Source organism: Lolium rigidum, chromosome 4, assembly GCF_022539505.1.
Source record: "Lolium rigidum isolate FL_2022 chromosome 4, APGP_CSIRO_Lrig_0.1, whole genome shotgun sequence".
NCBI classification, from domain to species: Eukaryota; Viridiplantae; Streptophyta; class Magnoliopsida; order Poales; family Poaceae; genus Lolium; species Lolium rigidum.
The window spans coordinates 268,334,481-268,352,878 of record NC_061511.1 but is presented as its reverse complement, the minus strand read 5'-3'; the positions used below and the strand labels follow the sequence as shown (position 1 = coordinate 268,352,878).

At 45.5% G+C, this 18,398-nt stretch overlaps 1 protein-coding gene across 2 annotated transcripts; it reads left to right on the top strand.

Moving 5' to 3' along the window:
* The first annotated feature begins 11,809 nt into the window (after nucleotides 1-11,809).
* On the top strand, nucleotides 11,810-17,927 carry LOC124707708 (RNA-binding protein 48-like). 2 transcript variants are annotated; one of them, XM_047239381.1, is made up of 8 exons: nucleotides 11,810-11,872; nucleotides 11,953-12,036; nucleotides 12,121-12,201; nucleotides 12,788-12,927; nucleotides 15,414-15,510; nucleotides 16,041-16,110; nucleotides 16,725-16,787; nucleotides 17,747-17,927. In XM_047239381.1, the coding sequence occupies exons 1-8, from the start codon at nucleotides 11,811-11,813 to the stop codon at nucleotides 17,822-17,824; spliced, it is 675 nt and encodes a 224-aa protein (XP_047095337.1). In that variant the 5' UTR covers nucleotide 11,810; the 3' UTR covers nucleotides 17,825-17,927. The 2 variants fall into 2 exon arrangements, with proteins under 2 accessions (XP_047095337.1, XP_047095336.1); XM_047239380.1 differs by lacking the exon at nucleotides 17,747-17,927 and adding an exon at nucleotides 16,868-17,180.
* The last annotated feature ends 471 nt before the right edge of the window (nucleotides 17,928-18,398 follow it).

Below are 18,398 nucleotides of genomic sequence, written 5' to 3'. Positions count from 1 at the left end.
ATATAAATAGGCCACCCCCTTTAACCCGCTTGGTGAAAAGGGTGGAATCGACCGTACCCATGCAAAACCCATCATGTAGTAAGAAATCCCTAAGGAACTCATACCAAGCATGTGGAGCTTGCTTGAGACCGTAGAGTGCCTTATGGAGTAAATACACGTGGTTGGGTCGGCATGGGTCTTCGAAACCCGGGGTTGAGCCACATATGCGGTTTCTTTTAGGGGACCATTCAAAAATGCACTTTTCACATCCATTTGATATAGTTTGAAATTGTGGAAAGATGCAAATGCAAGCAAAAGACGAATAGCTTCAAGACGGGCTACCGGCGCAAAGGTATCCTCAAAATCCATACCTTCTATTTGGGCAAACCCTTGCGCCACTAACCTTGCTTTGTTTCTTATGACAATGCCATTCTCATCTTGCTTGTTCTTTAATACCCATTTGGTCCCAATAACATTGATGCGATGATCCTTGGGTCTCTCAACTAGAGACCACACTTCATTACGAGTGAAACACTTCAATTCTTCTTGCATGGCAATTACCCAATCCGGATCAACCAAGGCTTCATGTACCTTGAGTGGTTCAAAACTAGACACAAAAGCATGGTGTTGGCAATAAGTGATAAGTAATGCATGGTGTCTACGAGTTACCACTCCTCTTGAAATGCTACCAAGGACTTGATCCACTTTCATGTCACTTGCCCTTGCAGCGGCCTTGATCTTCCGAATGGTTCCTTCATGATCAATGAATTCATCCCTTGCTAGTGCTTGATCATGAGGGATCACTTGAGCTTGATCATGAGTTGTGGATGTCTCTTGATCATCATCATGGTCTTGCTCAGTGGAATGAGGACTTTCTTCTTGTTCTTCGGAATGTGACTCATCTTGAGTGGAGGATGGTTCTTGAGTCGCACTTGATGGTTCGGCTTGAGTTGAGCTAGGCTCCACTTGAGCCGTGCTTGATACTTCTACTCCATCATCTTGGTCATCATTATGAACTTCTATGGGCCGGATGTGTCCAATGCCCATATGCTTGATGGCACTAGATGGATCATCATTATTATCTGCAACACATGGAACAAATTGCTCCACTTGGGAGCCATTATCCTCCAAGAACTCCACGTCACAAGATATTTAAATAGTCCCGGTGGACCGGTTGTAGTATCTATAGGCGTGAGAGTTCTCCGCATAACCAACAAATATGCCCTATATGGTTCTAGTTTCAAATTTACCGAGCTTTCCTTTGTTGGTCTTAACAAGACATTTGCATCCAAAGACACGAATGTACATGGCATTAGGCTTGTTACCAGTAAGAAGCTCGTATGGATTTTTGTTGTGGAGGGGACGGAGGAAGAGCCGGTTGGAGTAGTGGACGGCCGTAGAGATGGCTTCTCCCCAAAAGTTGTGGGGTGAGTTGAATTCACTCAACATGGTTCTTGCCATCTCAATGATAGTCCGGTTCTTCCTTTCAACAACACCATTTTGTTGAGGGGTGTATGGCGCCGAAAACTCATGCTTGATGCCCTCATCATCGACAAACTCTCGCATGGTGTAATTCTTGAACTAGGTGCCATTGTCGGTTCTTATCGCCTTGATCTCGGATTCATACATACGTTGAGTTTTGTTGGCGAAGATGATGAACTCCCTATGGGTCTCGTCCTTAGACTTAAGGAGAAAGACCCAAGAGTATCTTGAGTAATCATCAACAATGACGAGTCCATATTTGCTCCCACCAAGAGTATCATAATGTGATGGCCCAAAGAGATCCAAATGAAGGAGCTCCAAAGGCCTAGATGTGGTGACGATACTCTTGATAGGATGTCTCTTCTTGAGTTGCTTTCCGGCTACACATGCACTCGCAAACACGATCTTTCTCAAAAGAAATGCCGGTTAGTCCCACAATGTGTTCACCCTTTAGGAGTTGTTTGAGATTCCTCATGTTGACATGACCAAGGCGGCGATGCCACAACCAACCTTCGTCATGCTTGGTCGCCATTAGACATGTGGAGTGAGAGGAGCTCTCTTTCGAGAGGTCAACCACGTAAAGGTTGTTCTCCACATATCCAACGAGGACCAATTTGAGATTGTCACTCCTAAAGACTTTCTGTAAGGGTATATTGCCCCTATGTGTGGTTTTGGTAATCAATGACAACCCCTATGGACTAATGTTTTCATTGAGTTTTTATGAAGGAATATTCCATAGGTACTACTTGTATTCCATGTGTTGGATTCAAGTATGGATGCCATGAAGATAAAGATACACCTTGTGTATTGGCATCAAGATCATCGATTTAAAGACATATATGTGATATGATCAAGAAGAAGAAACGTAGATGGAGTTCTTATGTGGAACTCAATATTAGACATGCTCTATCTTATGTGAGTATGAGAAGATACAAGGTTGAGTTGGGCAAGTTCAAGATGAGCATCTTGAGTGGATCACATGCTTGAAGCTTGTCGTCCATTTGGTGATAATGGACATGTGAATATGTGCATCAATGGAGCTTTCCCATCATAGTGTATGGGGGAGTATTTGTGAGTCTTCACGAAGCAACATTGATCAAGTGAGGCATTCCGGCTTGTGTAGAGCTTGAAGAGTTATCATCAAGATCAAGCGGGATGCGCAAGGCAAAGGTATGGCCTTGCTAGGTTTTACTTTTACCGGTCTCAAGGTGGTTGTTGGGAGACCGGATTATAGGATAGATAGCCGCACTATCAAGAGGGGCTTTCGTTTGGGTAACTTGATCACATCGTCTTAGGGAGCTCAATCCTTTGCATACTTTGCATATCCTTATTGCTTCTTGGTGTTTCTATGTGTAAGGTTCTTGAGCTTGTTTTTAGCTTTACAACAAGCCCAAGTTCATCGAAAACGGAGTTCGCATGCATCTTCTATTGCGTTTTCGAGGTTGGGTGATTTTATCGGTTATTCATGATATAAGGTTCTACCTTTTATATTTATGATTAAATCCCCTTCTACAGATTCTTGTGTTTTCACTTTCCATATGATAGCATTTGTTCTTATCTCTCAAACAAAATTGGTTTCATTCGAATCGGAGTTCGGGAGCATTTGTTATTAAAGAAAAAGTAAAAGAAGAAAAAGAAAAGAAAAGGGGAGGGGCCAGCCGGCCGACCGGGCCAGCCACCGGCCCACCCGGTCTGCAACCGGGCGCCAACCGGACCGGCCTTTGGCCCGTGACTGGCCGCAGGCCCAGCCCGCGACCGGCCTGCCCGGCGCTGCCCCCAGCCCGACCGGTTTCCCAACCGGGCCGCCTCACCGCCGCTCGGCCCACGCGGCCTGCTTCCCCCCCTGATGGCGTGTATTTCACACGTTCGTTGGGGAACCCCAAGAGGAAGGTATGATGCGCACAGCAGCAAGTTTTCCCTCAGAAAGAAACCAAGGTTTATCGAACCAGGAGGAGCCAAGAAGCACGTTGAAGGTTGATGGCGGCGGGATGTAGTGCGGCGCAACACCGGGGATTCCGGCGCCAACGTGGAACCTGCACAACACAACCAAAGTACTTTGCCCCAACGAAACAGTGAGGTTGTCAATCTCACCGGCTTGCTGTAACAAAGGATTAACCGTATTGTGTGGAAGATGATTGTTTGCAAAGAAAACAGGTAAAAACAAGTATTGCGAGCAGATTTGTATTTCGAGTATTAAAAGAATGGACCGGGGTCCACAGTTCACTAGAGGTGTCTCTCCCATAAGATAAAAGCATGTTGGGTGAACAAATTACAGTCGGGCAATTGACAAATAGAGAGGGCATAACAATGCACATACATGTCATGATAAGTATAGTGAGATTTAATTGGGCATTACGACAAAGTACATAGACCGCCATCCAACTGCATCTATGCCTAAAAAGTCCACCTTCGGGTTATCGTCCGAACCCCTTCCAAGTATTAAGTTGCAAAGCAACGGACAATTGCATTAAGTATGGTGCGTAATGTAATCAATAACTACATCCTCGGACATAGCATCAATGTTTTATCCCTAGTGGCAACAGCACAACACAACCTTAGAACTTTACGTCATCGTCCCGGTGTCAATGCGGGCATGAACCCACTATCGAGCATAAATACTCCCTCTTGGAGTTAAGAGTAAAAACTTGGCCGAGCCTCTACTAATAACGGAGAGCATGCAAGATCATAAACAACACATATGTAATAACTTGATAATTAACATAACATGGTATTCTCTATCCATCGGATCCCGACAAACACAACATAGAGTATTACGGATAGATGATCTTGATCATGTTAGGCAGCTCACAAGATCCAACAATGAAGCACAATGAGGAGAAGACAACCATCTAGCTACTGCTATGGACCCATAGTCCGGGGGTGAACTACTCACTCATCACTCCGGAGGCGACCATGGCGGTGTAGAGTCCTCCGGGAGATGAATCCCCTCTCCGGCGAGGTGCCGGAGGAGATCTCCAGAATCCCCCGAGATGGGATTGGCGGCGGCGGCGTCTCCGGAAGGTTTTCCGTATCGTGGTTTTTCGCCTCAGGGGTTTCGCAACGGAGGCTTTAAGTAGGCGGAAGGGCAGAGTCGGAGGGCTGACGAGGGGCCCACACCACAGGGCGGCGCGGGCCCCTCCTTGGCCGCGCCGCCTTGTGGTCTGGCCACCTCGTGGCCCCACTTCGTATGCTCTTCGGTCTTCTGGAAGGTTCGTGGCAAAATAGGACCCTGGGTCTTGATTTCGTCCAATTCCGAGAATATTTCGTTACTAGGATTTCTGAAACCAAAAACAGCAGAAAACAAAGAATCGGCACTTCGGCATCTTGTTAATAGGTTAGTTCCTGAAAATGCACGAATATGACATAAAGTGTGCATAAAACATGTAGGTATCATCAATAATATGGCATGGAACATAAGAAATTATCGATACATCGGAGACGTATCACCCCCCGCGCGGCCCTCAACCTTATCCGCCGCACAGCGCGGCGCGCGCCCCGCCCGGCTGCAGGTCCGCTGGGCCGGACCCCAGACCGGCCTGTCCGGCCTCAGCTTCGGTCAACCGACTGGGCCGCCGGCTGGGGCATTTTCTCAGCCGTTTTTCTTGCTATTTGCTCTGTTTTTCCCCCAACGGTTCTATTTCCCCCTTAGCTATAAATACCCTTCTTCCACCTTGAGCTAGAGTAGTTCTTCCCATTCTCTCTCCTCCATTGTTGCATTTGAAGAACTTGCTCTCCCCTTTGATTCCTCCAACCATTCTTGCTCATTCTTGAGGATTTGAGAGAGGAGATCTAGATCTACACTTCCACCAATCCATTTCTTCTCTAAGTGAGGGAATCTCTTGGGATCTAGATCTTGGAGTCTTTGGTTGACTTTCCCCTTTGTTCTTCCTCTCCAATCTCATCCTAGCATTCGTTGCTTTGGTGGGATTTGAGTGTGAAGGACTTGAACACCTCTAGTGTTCTTGCTTTGCATCATTGCATAGTGTTGAGCTCTCTACCACGATTAGTTCGAGTGAGAGACCGTGAGCTTGTTACTCTTGGAGGGAGACCTCCTAGTTGGCTTGGTGATTGGTGCTCCGGTGATCTCTTCAAGAAGATTGTGAAGAGGCCCGGGCTTCTCCTTCGTGGAGCTTGTGAAGTGGTTGTGGAGCTTGCCATCTCCGGAGCGGAGGAAAAGCTAACCATAAGGAAAGGGCCATTATCCTTCGTGGGTGTGGTTCGGGGAATAGGGTGAGCCTTCGTGGTGCGGGGAATCCTTCGTGGGACCTCCACTCCTCCAAACGTGACGTACCTTCTTGCAAAGGAAGGGAACACGGGAATACATCCTCGTCTCCGTGTGCCTCGGTTATTTCTATACCCGAGCTCTCTTTCCTTGTGATAGCCATCATGCTTGAAGTACATATATCTTGCTATCACTTGTGCTACATATATCTTGTGCCTATATTGCTTATCTCTAGTTGCTATTGGTACACTTAGTTGAGCTTAGCATATTTAGGGTTTGTGCTTGTAGACTAAACGTTAGTTTAATTCCGCATTCTTACAAGACAAATCCGCAAGAGTTTTTAATTGCCTATTCACCCCCCCTGTAGGCGACATCTCGATCTTTCACTTTCACACAATAACTAGTAAAATATGAATTGTAACCGGCATCGGCAAGATGATATATAGAAAGTAAGTTATAGCCAAGGGATTCAACAAGCATAACCGTCTCAAGGCACAAGTCCTTAGAATATTGCTACCTTGCCATACGCAAGTACCTTTCCCTTTGAGTTATCACCGAAGGTAATGCTTGACTTCTTGTTGATATCTTCAATGAATTGATCAAGCACACCTCTTCCTCCGGTCATATGATTGGTGCATCCACTATCAAACACCCATTTTGGACCACCGGAGGAATACCCCTACAAAATCAAGTAGAGGATTTAGGAACCCATCGATTAATGGGTTCCTTTGCAATGGCAACAATGTCTTTTGGTACCCAAATTGAGTACCCTATATAAGCATAGCCATTAGGAGGGCCAACATAGTTAGCGTAGACATCACCATAATAATCAACAAATAATGCATAGTGATCGTTTGGCCCCGTGCGGTCACCACTAGTGGCTTTGCCCTTTGAGGCTTTGCCATTATTAGTGACCTTCTTGTTCTTATCTTGAGCGGGTTTCTCCTTGTTGTAGTTCTTCTTCTTGTGAGACTTGGGAACATATCCAAGTCCAAACTTTTTATTGTTTGACCTTTGCTTACTCAAGAGGTCATCCAATCCCATCTTGTTCTTGGCGGTGGTGAACTTTGCAAGTTCCTTTGTTAACCTAACATTTTCCTCAAGAATAGATGCATGCTCACAAGAGGATTCATTAGGATGATAGTCGAGACCATATTTAGTCACCAAGGATTCAAGATATGCATTGGTCTCAACATGCAAAGAGAGTTCCTCTTGTAAACGAACATGTTCCTCAACAAGCTTAGCATGCTCACTAGTAAAAGAGGTAGGGGAACTAGCATGCTTTTCAACAACAATGGGATCCTTCATTGATTCAAGTGCTTTTGTGTAGGTTTCTTGGAGTAGGTCATGGTTCTCTCCAAGTTTCTTGAGCTCATCCTTAACAAGCTTGTTAGCTCTTTCAAGGTGGTCAAGATCCCTAGTGAGAGAAGCATGAGCAACTTCAAGTTCCTCCTTTGAGGTATGGAGCACTTGAGTCAAAGATTGAGCCCTATCAATAGTTTCTAGGTCCTTAACTTTATCAAGTTCATAAGTTTCAATTTGTTGCTTAAGACCTTGAGATATGCACCTTTCGGTTTTTAGCTCTTGTCTTAGGAGATTGAATCTCCGTTCCTTCTCATTCAAATGATATTCTAATTCCTCAATGGACTCATCCTTTTCATTGAGTGAGTCCATCAAGAAATCAAACTTGACAAGAGCTTCACCATGAAGGGTGCATCTAACATCATAGAGTTCCTTAAGCACAATTAATTCTTCTTGATTTTCGTTTTCATCATCAAGAACACTAGATAGGGAAGGTGGAGGTTCCATTACCTTGGTTTCCCTTGCCATAAGACAAGAGCCAACGATTGTAGAGGAGGGAGAGTCATCGGAGTCATCATCTTGAGTTGTTCTAGCCATGAAGGAAGATCCAACATCATTCTCCGTGGAGTAGTCCTTGGAGTAGTCATATGTGAAGAGTGACCCGGGCTTAGAGAAAGCCAAGCCGGCCACCCCGGCCTCCTTCTCCTCATCTTCCTCTTCCTCATCGGACAAGTACTCGGCCCCAACAAAGGCTCTTCCCTTGTTCTTCTTGTATCGATCGTTGATTGGGTTTGGCTTCAATCTTGGATTGACCCCTTTGATGAATCTTGGCTTGTCTACCATTTTCTCATAAGGGCACTCATTTGCAAAGTGGCTATCTTCATCACAATTGTAGCAAGTTCTCTTCTTCTTCTTGTCATTGAGGAGCATTGGGAACTTTGCCTTGTATTTCTTGGTAAAGAAAGCAAAGTCGGTAGCAATGTCACTAGTTGAAGTCATCTCTTCTTCTTCTTCAATTTCATAGTCTTCTTTGCTTCCATGATCGGCCCTAGCTTTGAGAGCAAGGTTGTGTGACGCTTCATGGTTGTGTGAGGCTTCATCAACACGGTTCATTGCCATGAGCCTCTTTCCCGCTTTGGCCATGTTTTCATTGGCGGCCACATAGGAGACTAGATCATCGGAGTTGAGATCGACACTCTTGGTCATGATTTGCAAGTTGAGTGCAAGGTTGGTGTCTTCTTGCTTGACGGCAATCATAGCAATGACCTTGGACTTTATGAATGCTTCATTCATCTCGAAGCCATCATTGTACTTCTCAACAACAAGTCCCTTGACTCTTACTCTAAGAGCACCAAGCCTAGCATAGGCATCGGCCACGGATTCTCCATCTCGAATCATGAACTGGTGAGACTCTTGCTTTGCGGTCTCATAAAGAGCTGATTGGATCAAATCGGTTCCCTCTTGGAGTACTACGATCCGATCCCACAACTCTTTAGCGGAGTCGATGTCATTGACTTGATCAAGAAGCTTGCGGTTGATGCCACTTCTAATCTTGTCACGTGCGGAGGCATTGAGTTGACGGTTGTAGAATTCGGTGGAGGTCAACCGAATGGGATCTTGTGGCTCCCGATATCCATGAACAATGATCTCCCATAACTCCACACTGCGAATCGCGAATATGAGATTCCATAGAAGATTTCCAAAAAGGAAAGTGAGTTCCATCAATATGGCGAACATTTCCACTATGGTTTATATGAGGCATGGATGAAGTGTTTTTGGGATAGTCATGATTAACTTCATGGAAATTCCCTAGAGAGGCCGAAGCCGCACTAGGAGGAGGTCCACTAGTCAAGTTCTTAAGCATGGCGGAACATTTCGTCATTTGGTTTTGTAGCTCATCCTCCTTTTTCTTCTTCTCGGCATCATATGCCAAGAGTCTAGATTTCATCTCTTTAACCGAAAGGTTAGAGTCGTCATCTAGACCCCGGAAGAGTTTATCCATCTCACTCTTAAGGCGGTGAAGCCCTTAATAAGAGTCCAGGCTCGATACCAATTGAAAGTATAGAGATGGTAAACCTAGAGGGGGGTGAATAGGTTTCTACAAGTTTTAATTCTTTCTTAGCAATATTAGGCTTTGCGGAATATAAAGGTGAGCCTAATGCAAACAAGGTGAAGCAACCTATATGAGGATACAACTAACTCGAGCACGAAGGCTCTCACAGAGCGCTTAAATCACAAGTAAGGAGTTCGGTTAGAGATAACCGATAGCACGCGGAGACGAGGATGTATTCCCGTGTTCCCTTGCTTTGCAACAAGGTACGTCACGTTTGGAGGGGTGGAGGTCCCACAAAGGATTCCCCACGCCACGAAGGCTCACCCTATTCTCCGGAGCCTATCCCACGAAGGAAATAGTTCACTCACTTGTGGTAGACTTTGAGGTAGCCTCCAAACCTTCACAATCTTGCCCGGAGCAAATCCACAGCCCGGATGCTTCCGAAGTCCTCTTGCCCACCTAGGGTTTCCAAGGAACCCTAGGAAGCAAGCTTCTCGATGAATACAAGAGGGAATGAGATTTGGCTTGGTAGAACGGTAGATCGGGTCCTCCTCTAACGATTCCCCGGAGGGATTTGAGTTTGAGTGGAGGAAGAGGGAGATCTGAGGCTTTTGGTGTTTCTAGCAATGGAGTAAGAGAGAGAGAGCTCAAGAACAGCTTGTAGTGCAGTGCCTAACTGTTCAGAGGTAGGAGAAGGCCTATTTATAGTGTTATTCGAAATATGGCCGTTGGTCACTTGCCACCTCAGCTTTTCTCTCGACAAACCCGGTCGACCGGACCACAGACTGGATTGCCCGGTGCAGAGCCCGGTCGGACCGGACCAGGGACCGGATTCACTTCGCGTCGTTCAGGAGCTCCTTCGGTTGGCGGCCGGTTGACGCCCGGTTGGCGACCGGTCGACCGGGCGCACGCCGGACTCTCCGGTTGGTAGGCCGGCTGACCGGTCGGCAACCGAATCTGTTGGCTCCTCGTTTGGAGCCCGGTTGGCGACCGGTCGACCGGGCCGCGCGCCGGACTTGCCCCGGTTGGCGACCGGTTGACCGGGCAGCACGCCGGACTGGCCGGTTGCTGGCCCGGTTGGACCGGGCTGCAGACCGGATTTCTGCTGTAGACCCCTTTTCGATTGTTGTTGAAGTGGGGGGGGTCTCCTTTAACCTTCTTGTTCCTTTGATACACCATTTATGCCTCTTTGCCTAATACCTAAGATTATCCTTATAAACATATTAGGCCAAGTACTTTAGCACGATGTCATTGTTACCAAAATAATGGATAAGGGTAAAATACCCTTACAAGGTTACCCGGCGGCGGCAGCTCCGGTAAGCCCCTCCCTGCCTCATCTTCCTCACTCCTTCCCCGCCCTCCTCTCACCATCCCCGCTCTCCTCTGAGGCTCACAACCGAAGTCCACCATCCCCTCCGTGAGCCCGCCCCTAAACTTAGATGCAACCGTGTTGGAAGGGCAACGGCAGTGGTAGGGGTAACGGCGGCAGGAGCTTGTCTCCATGAACCCCCTGGCAAGCTAATCTTGGATTTTGTCCATGGGATCGATCTTCCACCTACTCTGGGAAGCTCGATGGAGAGGCTTGGTGTTTTTTTATTTTTCTACAGACAAGATCAGATTCGATGGACTCGTCTAGCTATGTATATATGTATTCAATCAGATTGCTTCTTTGGAATAAATTTTTAGTCGAGTTTTCGATCTAGCTGTTGTTCCTCTGGTAGGTTTTTAGACCTACAGAAGCAATGAACCGAAGAGAAGATGATTTTAAGAAACTGCATACAGAAATTGCACGACTTTATGTAGTTGTGTACATAAATATGTGCGGAAAATAATAATATATATACATCCTATTTTTTTTACATGTACACAAGTTTATATTGACTAAACTTAACAAATCATTCAATTCCATGAATTCTACATCCAAACAGGAAATGGAATTGGGTACCACCCGTTGACTCCAATATCAAATTCCAAGCACACCCAAACAACATAATTCAAATTAAAGCCATTTCTTTTCCATCTTAGATTTGGAATTTCCAGCCAAATTCAATTCTAAACTCAATTCTGTGCATCCAAACACAGCCACCTGAGTCACACAGTCCCGTTTCCTTGAATTCTTTGCTATCTTGCCATACCATACAGGTTCAAGCGATCTTCTGGAGCATGCGGGTGTGGTGTAATAGATACAGGACCAGCTCATGATTTTTCGTTTCAGTGCTAAAACTACCTCAGGATGCTGTTGCTTTTGTCCAGTTGGGGTAGCAGCAAGCATGCTCTCGTGTTGTTCGGGGGTTCTAGCCAATCGTACTCTCCTTGCTATTTGGTCGCACATTGATTCCTCTGAATAACATTGGAATTCGATGATTACTTATCATAACTAGGCTACAATCTGTCATTTGTTTTTTTAGAGGTAAACAACTGTACTCTACTGTGGATGCTAACTTGCTTTTTTTTTTTTTTGAAGTAGTGGATGCTACTTGCTAATAAGGACTAAGACTAAATAAAGCCTCACTTTATCAAACAAAAAAAAAAACTGTCGTCCTCATCTTCCATTCCTCGTTATCAAACAAAAGAAGCCTATTAAAGCGTCGAAAAAACTGGGCCTTTATGTTCATCAGGGCCCGTGCAGCTCTGGACTTTTGCGGTGCTGTGCGCTCCGGCCCGTCGTGGGTCCAGGAGCCTAGCAGCCACGCGGCCGTCCACACCTGGCGGAGAGGAGAACAACGGCGGCGGACGTCCGGTTCGCTTCCTCCTCGGCGGTCGTCCGGCGAGATGCCGCGCGACCGTGACGAGCCGGCGGCTGTGCGCGTCTACACCGTCTGCGACGAGTCCAAGTAACCACCGTTCCCGCAAGCCCTAACCCTAGCCTCTCCTCCTCCATCACCGCCGCTAATCCAGTCGATTCGACCCGCAGGTACCTCGTCGTCCGGAACGTGCCGGCCCTCGGATGCGGCGACGAGCTGGGCTCCCTGTTCTCGACGTACGGCCCACTGGAAGAGTGAGCCGGCAGCGACCTCTGAATCCACTTCTTCTTCCTGCTAATGTCTCGTGCGTGCTCACCATATCTTCGTTTTGGGTTCAGGTGCAAGCCCATGGATGCCGAGGACTGCGAGGAGTACACCGACGTCTTCTTCATCAAGTTCTCGCAGGTCAGCAACGCGAGGTGACTAATGTTTGTCACATATCTATCTCATTCAACTGTAGGATTTTTGCCCCTCTGGTGATCAATTGGTGGTGATGGTGATTGCCGTGCTAGTCTTGGGTTTGTCATACACGGTTTACATGATTAGGTGTGGTGGATATCTTTTTTGTGTTTCCTGCTATTAGTTATCTGATTCGTTAAGTTACATTTCTGAATATGTGATTGCAGGATGCGTGTAGCATGTAGATCCATTGGACAGTCAGTGCTTCGTACTTATGTAATTGATTGAAAAAAAAATAGTTGAGGCTTATTATTCAGCACAATTTAGCAGAAGTGACCGAGGAAGGGTGAATTGGGTAGCCTTTCCGGAAGCAAAATTTAGTAATGTAGTACATACATGATCTCAGTATATGGATAATAAACTTAAATAAAGGATTGGATCTTCTTTGAGGGCACGAGCTAGTTGTTCAGGTCTTGCCGCCCACATTTTGGCACCTGATCGACCAGCAAATCTGGAGCCACCAATTGCCCCAACTACTTGTTGCCCCCCCCCCCCCCCCTATTTTTTCTTTTACTTAAGTTTTGTATTGGCTCTGTTATGTTCCAGGTTTGCAAAGAGAAAGTTGGATGAGTCTGCATTTCTTGGCAACCGGCTGCAAGTGTCATATGCACCTCAGTTTGAGACTGTTGAGGATACTAAAGAGAAACTGGAAGTCAGGAGAAAGGAAGTCCTTGGCCGGATACGATGTACGGTTATATTTGTTTTGCAAATATGGCTGCATCTTATATTTATTTTGCAATGACAGGTAACTGTGGGGACCCCGGACTAGCTGTCTGAAATACCCGTTATGCATTCAACTCATGATCCCATGATCAGTGTACCATGAGCACATAACCGAACTGATAAGCAGAGTTACATTATCCATTACATAATACCGAAATAATAAGTCTTACAAATGGTCACATGACCAAGTCAAGGTCACAGCTGGACCAACATCGTACACATCGATACATAGGGGACATCATAACATAGTATCACTAACGAAGGTGCTCAAGCTAGTCGTCGACAAGGATGATGGTGTCATCCTTAAACGGTGGCTCCTCAGGGTCCTCCTCCTCCTCGACTGACTCCTAGGGTGTAGGGGGTGCTGGTTCCTCCGGCTCGTCATTGATGAAGGCGATGTCATCCTCATCTTCCTCCTCGCTCTTGTTGTACCAGTTTTACCCCTCGTTCTCCATGTAATCATCGTCATCACTAAGGAGGGCAGCATTCTCCTGCAGATCCTCGCCCTCGTCCTCCCAGAGTCTCGATCTAGCTCGCCTCACGGAGCGCAGCCTTAGGTGCGCCACCTTCACCTTCAAGATGTAGTTGGACTCTTCACCCGAGCTTCAGCTCTCTCCGCGGTGAGCTCTTCCTCACCAACTTAAGCTCCTCCTTGACATCGTCGAGCTCAGACTTCAGCACCTCATTCTCCATTCTGTTGGAGTCGAGGCTGACCTGAGTCTTGAAGAGCAGGTACTCCATCTGGGCGACGTGGCGACCGAGGGGGCAAACATAGGGCACTACAGTGGGAATGCCCTCCTCGTCGCGGCGTCCCAAGTGAGCGTGGGGGAGTCCCTTCTACTCAAGCTCCGCATGGTGGTGGAACACGAGGCGAGCAAGGGCTGCCTGTACTCCCGGGTGCGATCGAAGAGCTGAATCTCGATCTCCTCGAGGTCCTTAACGTGGGAGACCCGGATAGTGCACACCACCATCCAGTACAGCTCTCCATCCTCCATACTCTCCATCTGCCCGCCCTTCACCTCGGGGCACAAGCGACCAATGGCGTGGGGCGGGCAGATGGAGAGTATGGAGGACGAAGAGTTGTCCTGGATGGTGGTGTGCACTATCTGGGGCTCCCACGTTAAGGACCTCGAGGAGATCGAGATTCAGCTCTTCCCGGGTGCTGCAGGCAGCCCTTGCTCGCCTCGTGTTCCACCACCGTGTGGAGCTTGAGGAGAAGGGACTCCCCCACGCTCACTTGGGACGCCGCGACGAGGAGGGCATTCCCACCGTGGTGCCCTATGTTTGCCCCCTCGGTCGCCATGCCGCCCAGATGGAGTACCTGCTCTTCAAGACTCAGGCCAACCACGACTCCAACAGAATGGAGAATGAGGTGCTGAAGTCTGAGCTCGACGATGTCAAGGAGGAGCTTAAGTTGGTGAAGCTGAAGGCTCGCCGCCAGAGGAGGCTGAAGCTCCGGGTGAGAGAGTCCAACTACATGCTGAAGGTGAAGGTGCCGCACCTTAAGACTGCACTCCGTGAGGCCGAGAGCAAGATCGAGACTCTGGAGGACGAGGGCGAGGATCTCCGCAAGGAGAATGCTACCCTCCTTAGTGATGACGATGATTACATGGAGGACGAGGGGTACAACTGGTACAACAAGAGCGAGGAGGAAGATGAGGATGACATCGCCTTCATCAATGACGAGCCGGAGGAACCAGCACCCCCTACACCCAGGAGTCAGTCGAGGAGGAGGAGGACCCTGAGGAGCCACCGTTTAAGGATGACACCATCATCCTTGATGACGACTAGCTTGAGCACCTTCGTTAGTTATGATGTCCCCTATGTATCGCTGTGTACGATGTTGGTCCAGCTGTGACCTTGACTTGGTTATGTGACCATTTGTAAGACTTATTATTTCGGTATTATGTAATGGATGATGTAACTCTGCTTATCAGTTCGGTTATGTGCTCATGGTACACTGATCATGGGATCATGAGTTGAATGCATAACGGGTATTTCGGACAGCTAGTCTGGGGTCCCCACAGAGGTGGTACCAGAGCCATCCTGCTGTAGAAAAACCTTAGTTAGCATGGACGTCAATACTAGGGCAAAACTATTTTTCGATATCAAAAACGAGATGACTATATGCTGAAAGAATGCTTTGTCTCTCCTAAAGTTCTATTTAGATTAAGTTACTTGCATTAATTCTTAAATTTTTACCTTATGTACTTAAAATTTTGCACACTTTGATCATATTACTAATTACAACCCTAAAATTTTGTGACGTCATGTACACCAAGAGCCGTCAGGTTGGAGCTGAGCAGCCTCTGTACCTCTTCGAGTCTGCCCTTGTTGAGGGGTCCCCACAGTAACCAAGAAATATAACTATGATTATCAGCATTTCTAGTATATTTATATTCTTTTGTACTTGACTAATTGGATTCAGGCATTTCCTTGCATTTTTCAGCACCTACTGGAAGCAGATCTGAAGGGCTATCTCAGTATTCACTGGGTCAGGGATCGTCTAGTGGGAACTCACACCGTCAAATGAGCTCCAGTAAGAGGTTAGTAAATACAACCTTTTATTCGGTTTTGTGGTGTAATACTGATAGTTAAAAGTTGGTCATAATTTACTCATCACAGGAAATTATTGCCACTTCAGAGCTGATATTGTTATCATGACCAGATGAATTTAGTTACATTGGGATGGCCAGATGAGGTTGCAATTATATAGGCATTTACTTCTTACATGAAGTTCTTGTGTTTGGACTTCGTAAGTCGTTTGCTTGCTGGTGATTTTGCCAGATCAACGATCTAATTGGATAGGTCGATGTTTGTCTTTGGCCATACCCTGAGCTTCTGTGTGTCACTTTGGATATTCTGACTTGGCAGTACCATTCCAAGATTCATGTCTTTCTATTTGGAATATCTATGATCATGATACAATCATATAGTATTATTCTTTTGGATGATTTTTGTATGCATAAGTACACTACTTACCTAAACAACTCAAACAATGCAACCTGACTGTTTCTAAGAAAAAGGTTAACACCATTGTGATTTCTCCTCTAATGTTTCATCCTATTATCTTCAGGGACTACATGAAGACAATTCACGCTTCTCATACAGAAGATGCTCGTTTCAGTCATGTGTCCTCTAATAAGGTGTGTAATTATATAGTACCCCCTCTGTCTCATAATATAAGATGTTATTACAACCAATATACTCCCTTCCTCCGTCCATAAAAGGATGTCGAAGATCTGTCTAAATTCGGATGTATCTATACACTATAATGTGTCTAGATGCATCTAAATTTAGACAAACTTGTGACATTCTTTTATGGACAAAGGTAGTACTGTATTATATTGGTTGTAATGACATTATTACAATCTTATATTATGGGACGGAGGGAGTAGTAGAAAAGCAATGTTTGTGCTCAAAGTTTTGTAATTATGTAGTAGTAAAACGACATTTAGACTGAAAACTAATAAGTTGTCATTGAGAAAAATTGAGGCATTTAGTAAGCAGATCAGATCGTGCTATGCGGCAACTTTCTTTGCAAAAAATCTTTGAAGAAACTTAGATCAGTTAAGATGCATTAGTACCAGAAAGCCATCAGTGCACTTGCTCATGCCCAGTAACCAGCAAGGGCAAAATATTTAACTTGTTATCGTCAGTGCAGATATTGACACCCTTCTTTTGGAGTTTCTCTGAAATCCCTTTATCCATTAAAAATCTTATATGTGTAACTTGTGGACACTATGCTTTTTAACTGTAGGAATATTTTCCATCTGAGTCAATGAATGCAACGGTAAATCTAGTGAGACAGAAGCTTGATAAGGTAAGAGTTATTTTGTTATCTACCATTTTTCATGTAGCAGCCACATAAGTAAACTAAAGTTTCCATTTTCAAAATACCAGATACAGTCCGGCAGTGATACCTCCGATGCTGCTGCTACATCCAAGAAACCAAGGGTTGATAACCGTAGACGAATTTGAACCATTGGATCATGCAGAACATGCTTTAGGGAACCACGGCGTGCTTTTTGGTCTTCGTTTTCGCATCTACTTGATATCATTTGAAGTAGGTTGTTTAGTGAACTATATTCGAGAGAAATGATGTAATGTAAGTATGTAACTTAATGTGATAATGCCAGACTCATCAGCTGTTCATATGGCCACTCCTTTGTGTATATGATCCGTCGGTCTTGCGAGCAACTATATTTTGGATTTCTCCAATGTCTACGGGGTGACCTGATTGACCTTTACAACCTCTTGATGTCTGAATAACGCTAGTTTGGAGTAAAGTTGCTGCCCTTTTCAGCCCACCACTTGGTTGACAAATGTGGAGTAACTGTGATCCAAGCATTTGCTTTTTTTTTACTTGCGCTAAGCTCAACTCGGGCATCGTGTGATGCAAATTTGTCTTCCATTTTTTTACTTGCGTCAAGCTCAACTTGGCCCTTGTGCTGCAAACTTGTCTTTCATTTTTTTTTTTTTTACGTTAAGCTGAACTTGGCATTGTGTGATCAAAGCGTTTGCTTTTTTTACTTCCATTAAGCTCAACTCGGCATTGTGTGATGCAAATTCCGCTAAGCTCAACTTGGTAATTCGTCAGGCTCAAAAATTGACCAGTAGAAATTTCAACTATATATATTGCATTGCATTATCCTTGAAGGTAAATATGTGATTGGATCTTGTATTCGACAGCTGTTCTCGTTCATGTTATTTTGAAATTACCATTTTTGATCTCGTAATGAGTCTCATTTATATCTAAGATAATTACTGTCTCATTTTCAGGCTGTGGCTGGGCTAGCAGCAGATGTTAGGCAGATAGTCTCAAGAGCAAAGTCAGAGTCAGCTAATTATGAGAAGTGATAATTACTGAGACTTTTGATTCCATACGTTGTACTCCCTCCTATAAAAGGATGTCTTAGATTTGTCTAAAGTTGGATGTATGTGGACACTAAATAGAACTGTAAATTAAAGCTGTTTCCACCAGGGTTTACGGAGAATCCATGCCTGTGAAAGAATTAGCTGATCCTGTTTGTGTAGCTATGTTCGTCTCTGTACACTCTACTGGTGGCTCAGGTAAGATAGGTAACACTTTCTTGTTCAAGAAGGAAGATGCCTTCTTCAACATGTTACTTGATAGTTTGATAACGGTATTTACAACTTTACATGTATTAAGATGTGCAATGTTGCTTTCAAACATAGTAGATGCATATGGAAATTTTGACTTACCAATTGAGTTTCGGCAGAAATATTTTGGTGCTGCTCTGGGCAAAGGAAGACAAGCAGCAAAAACGTAAGCCAATCAAGTTTTCATTACTTAGGTTATTGTATGATTTCTGAAGTGCCCAATTTCTGTTTCGTTGCAAACTAGTAGGATTTTAGCCAATGGCAAGGCACATTCACCAAGCGTTAGTTTAATGCTCCTATACATAACATC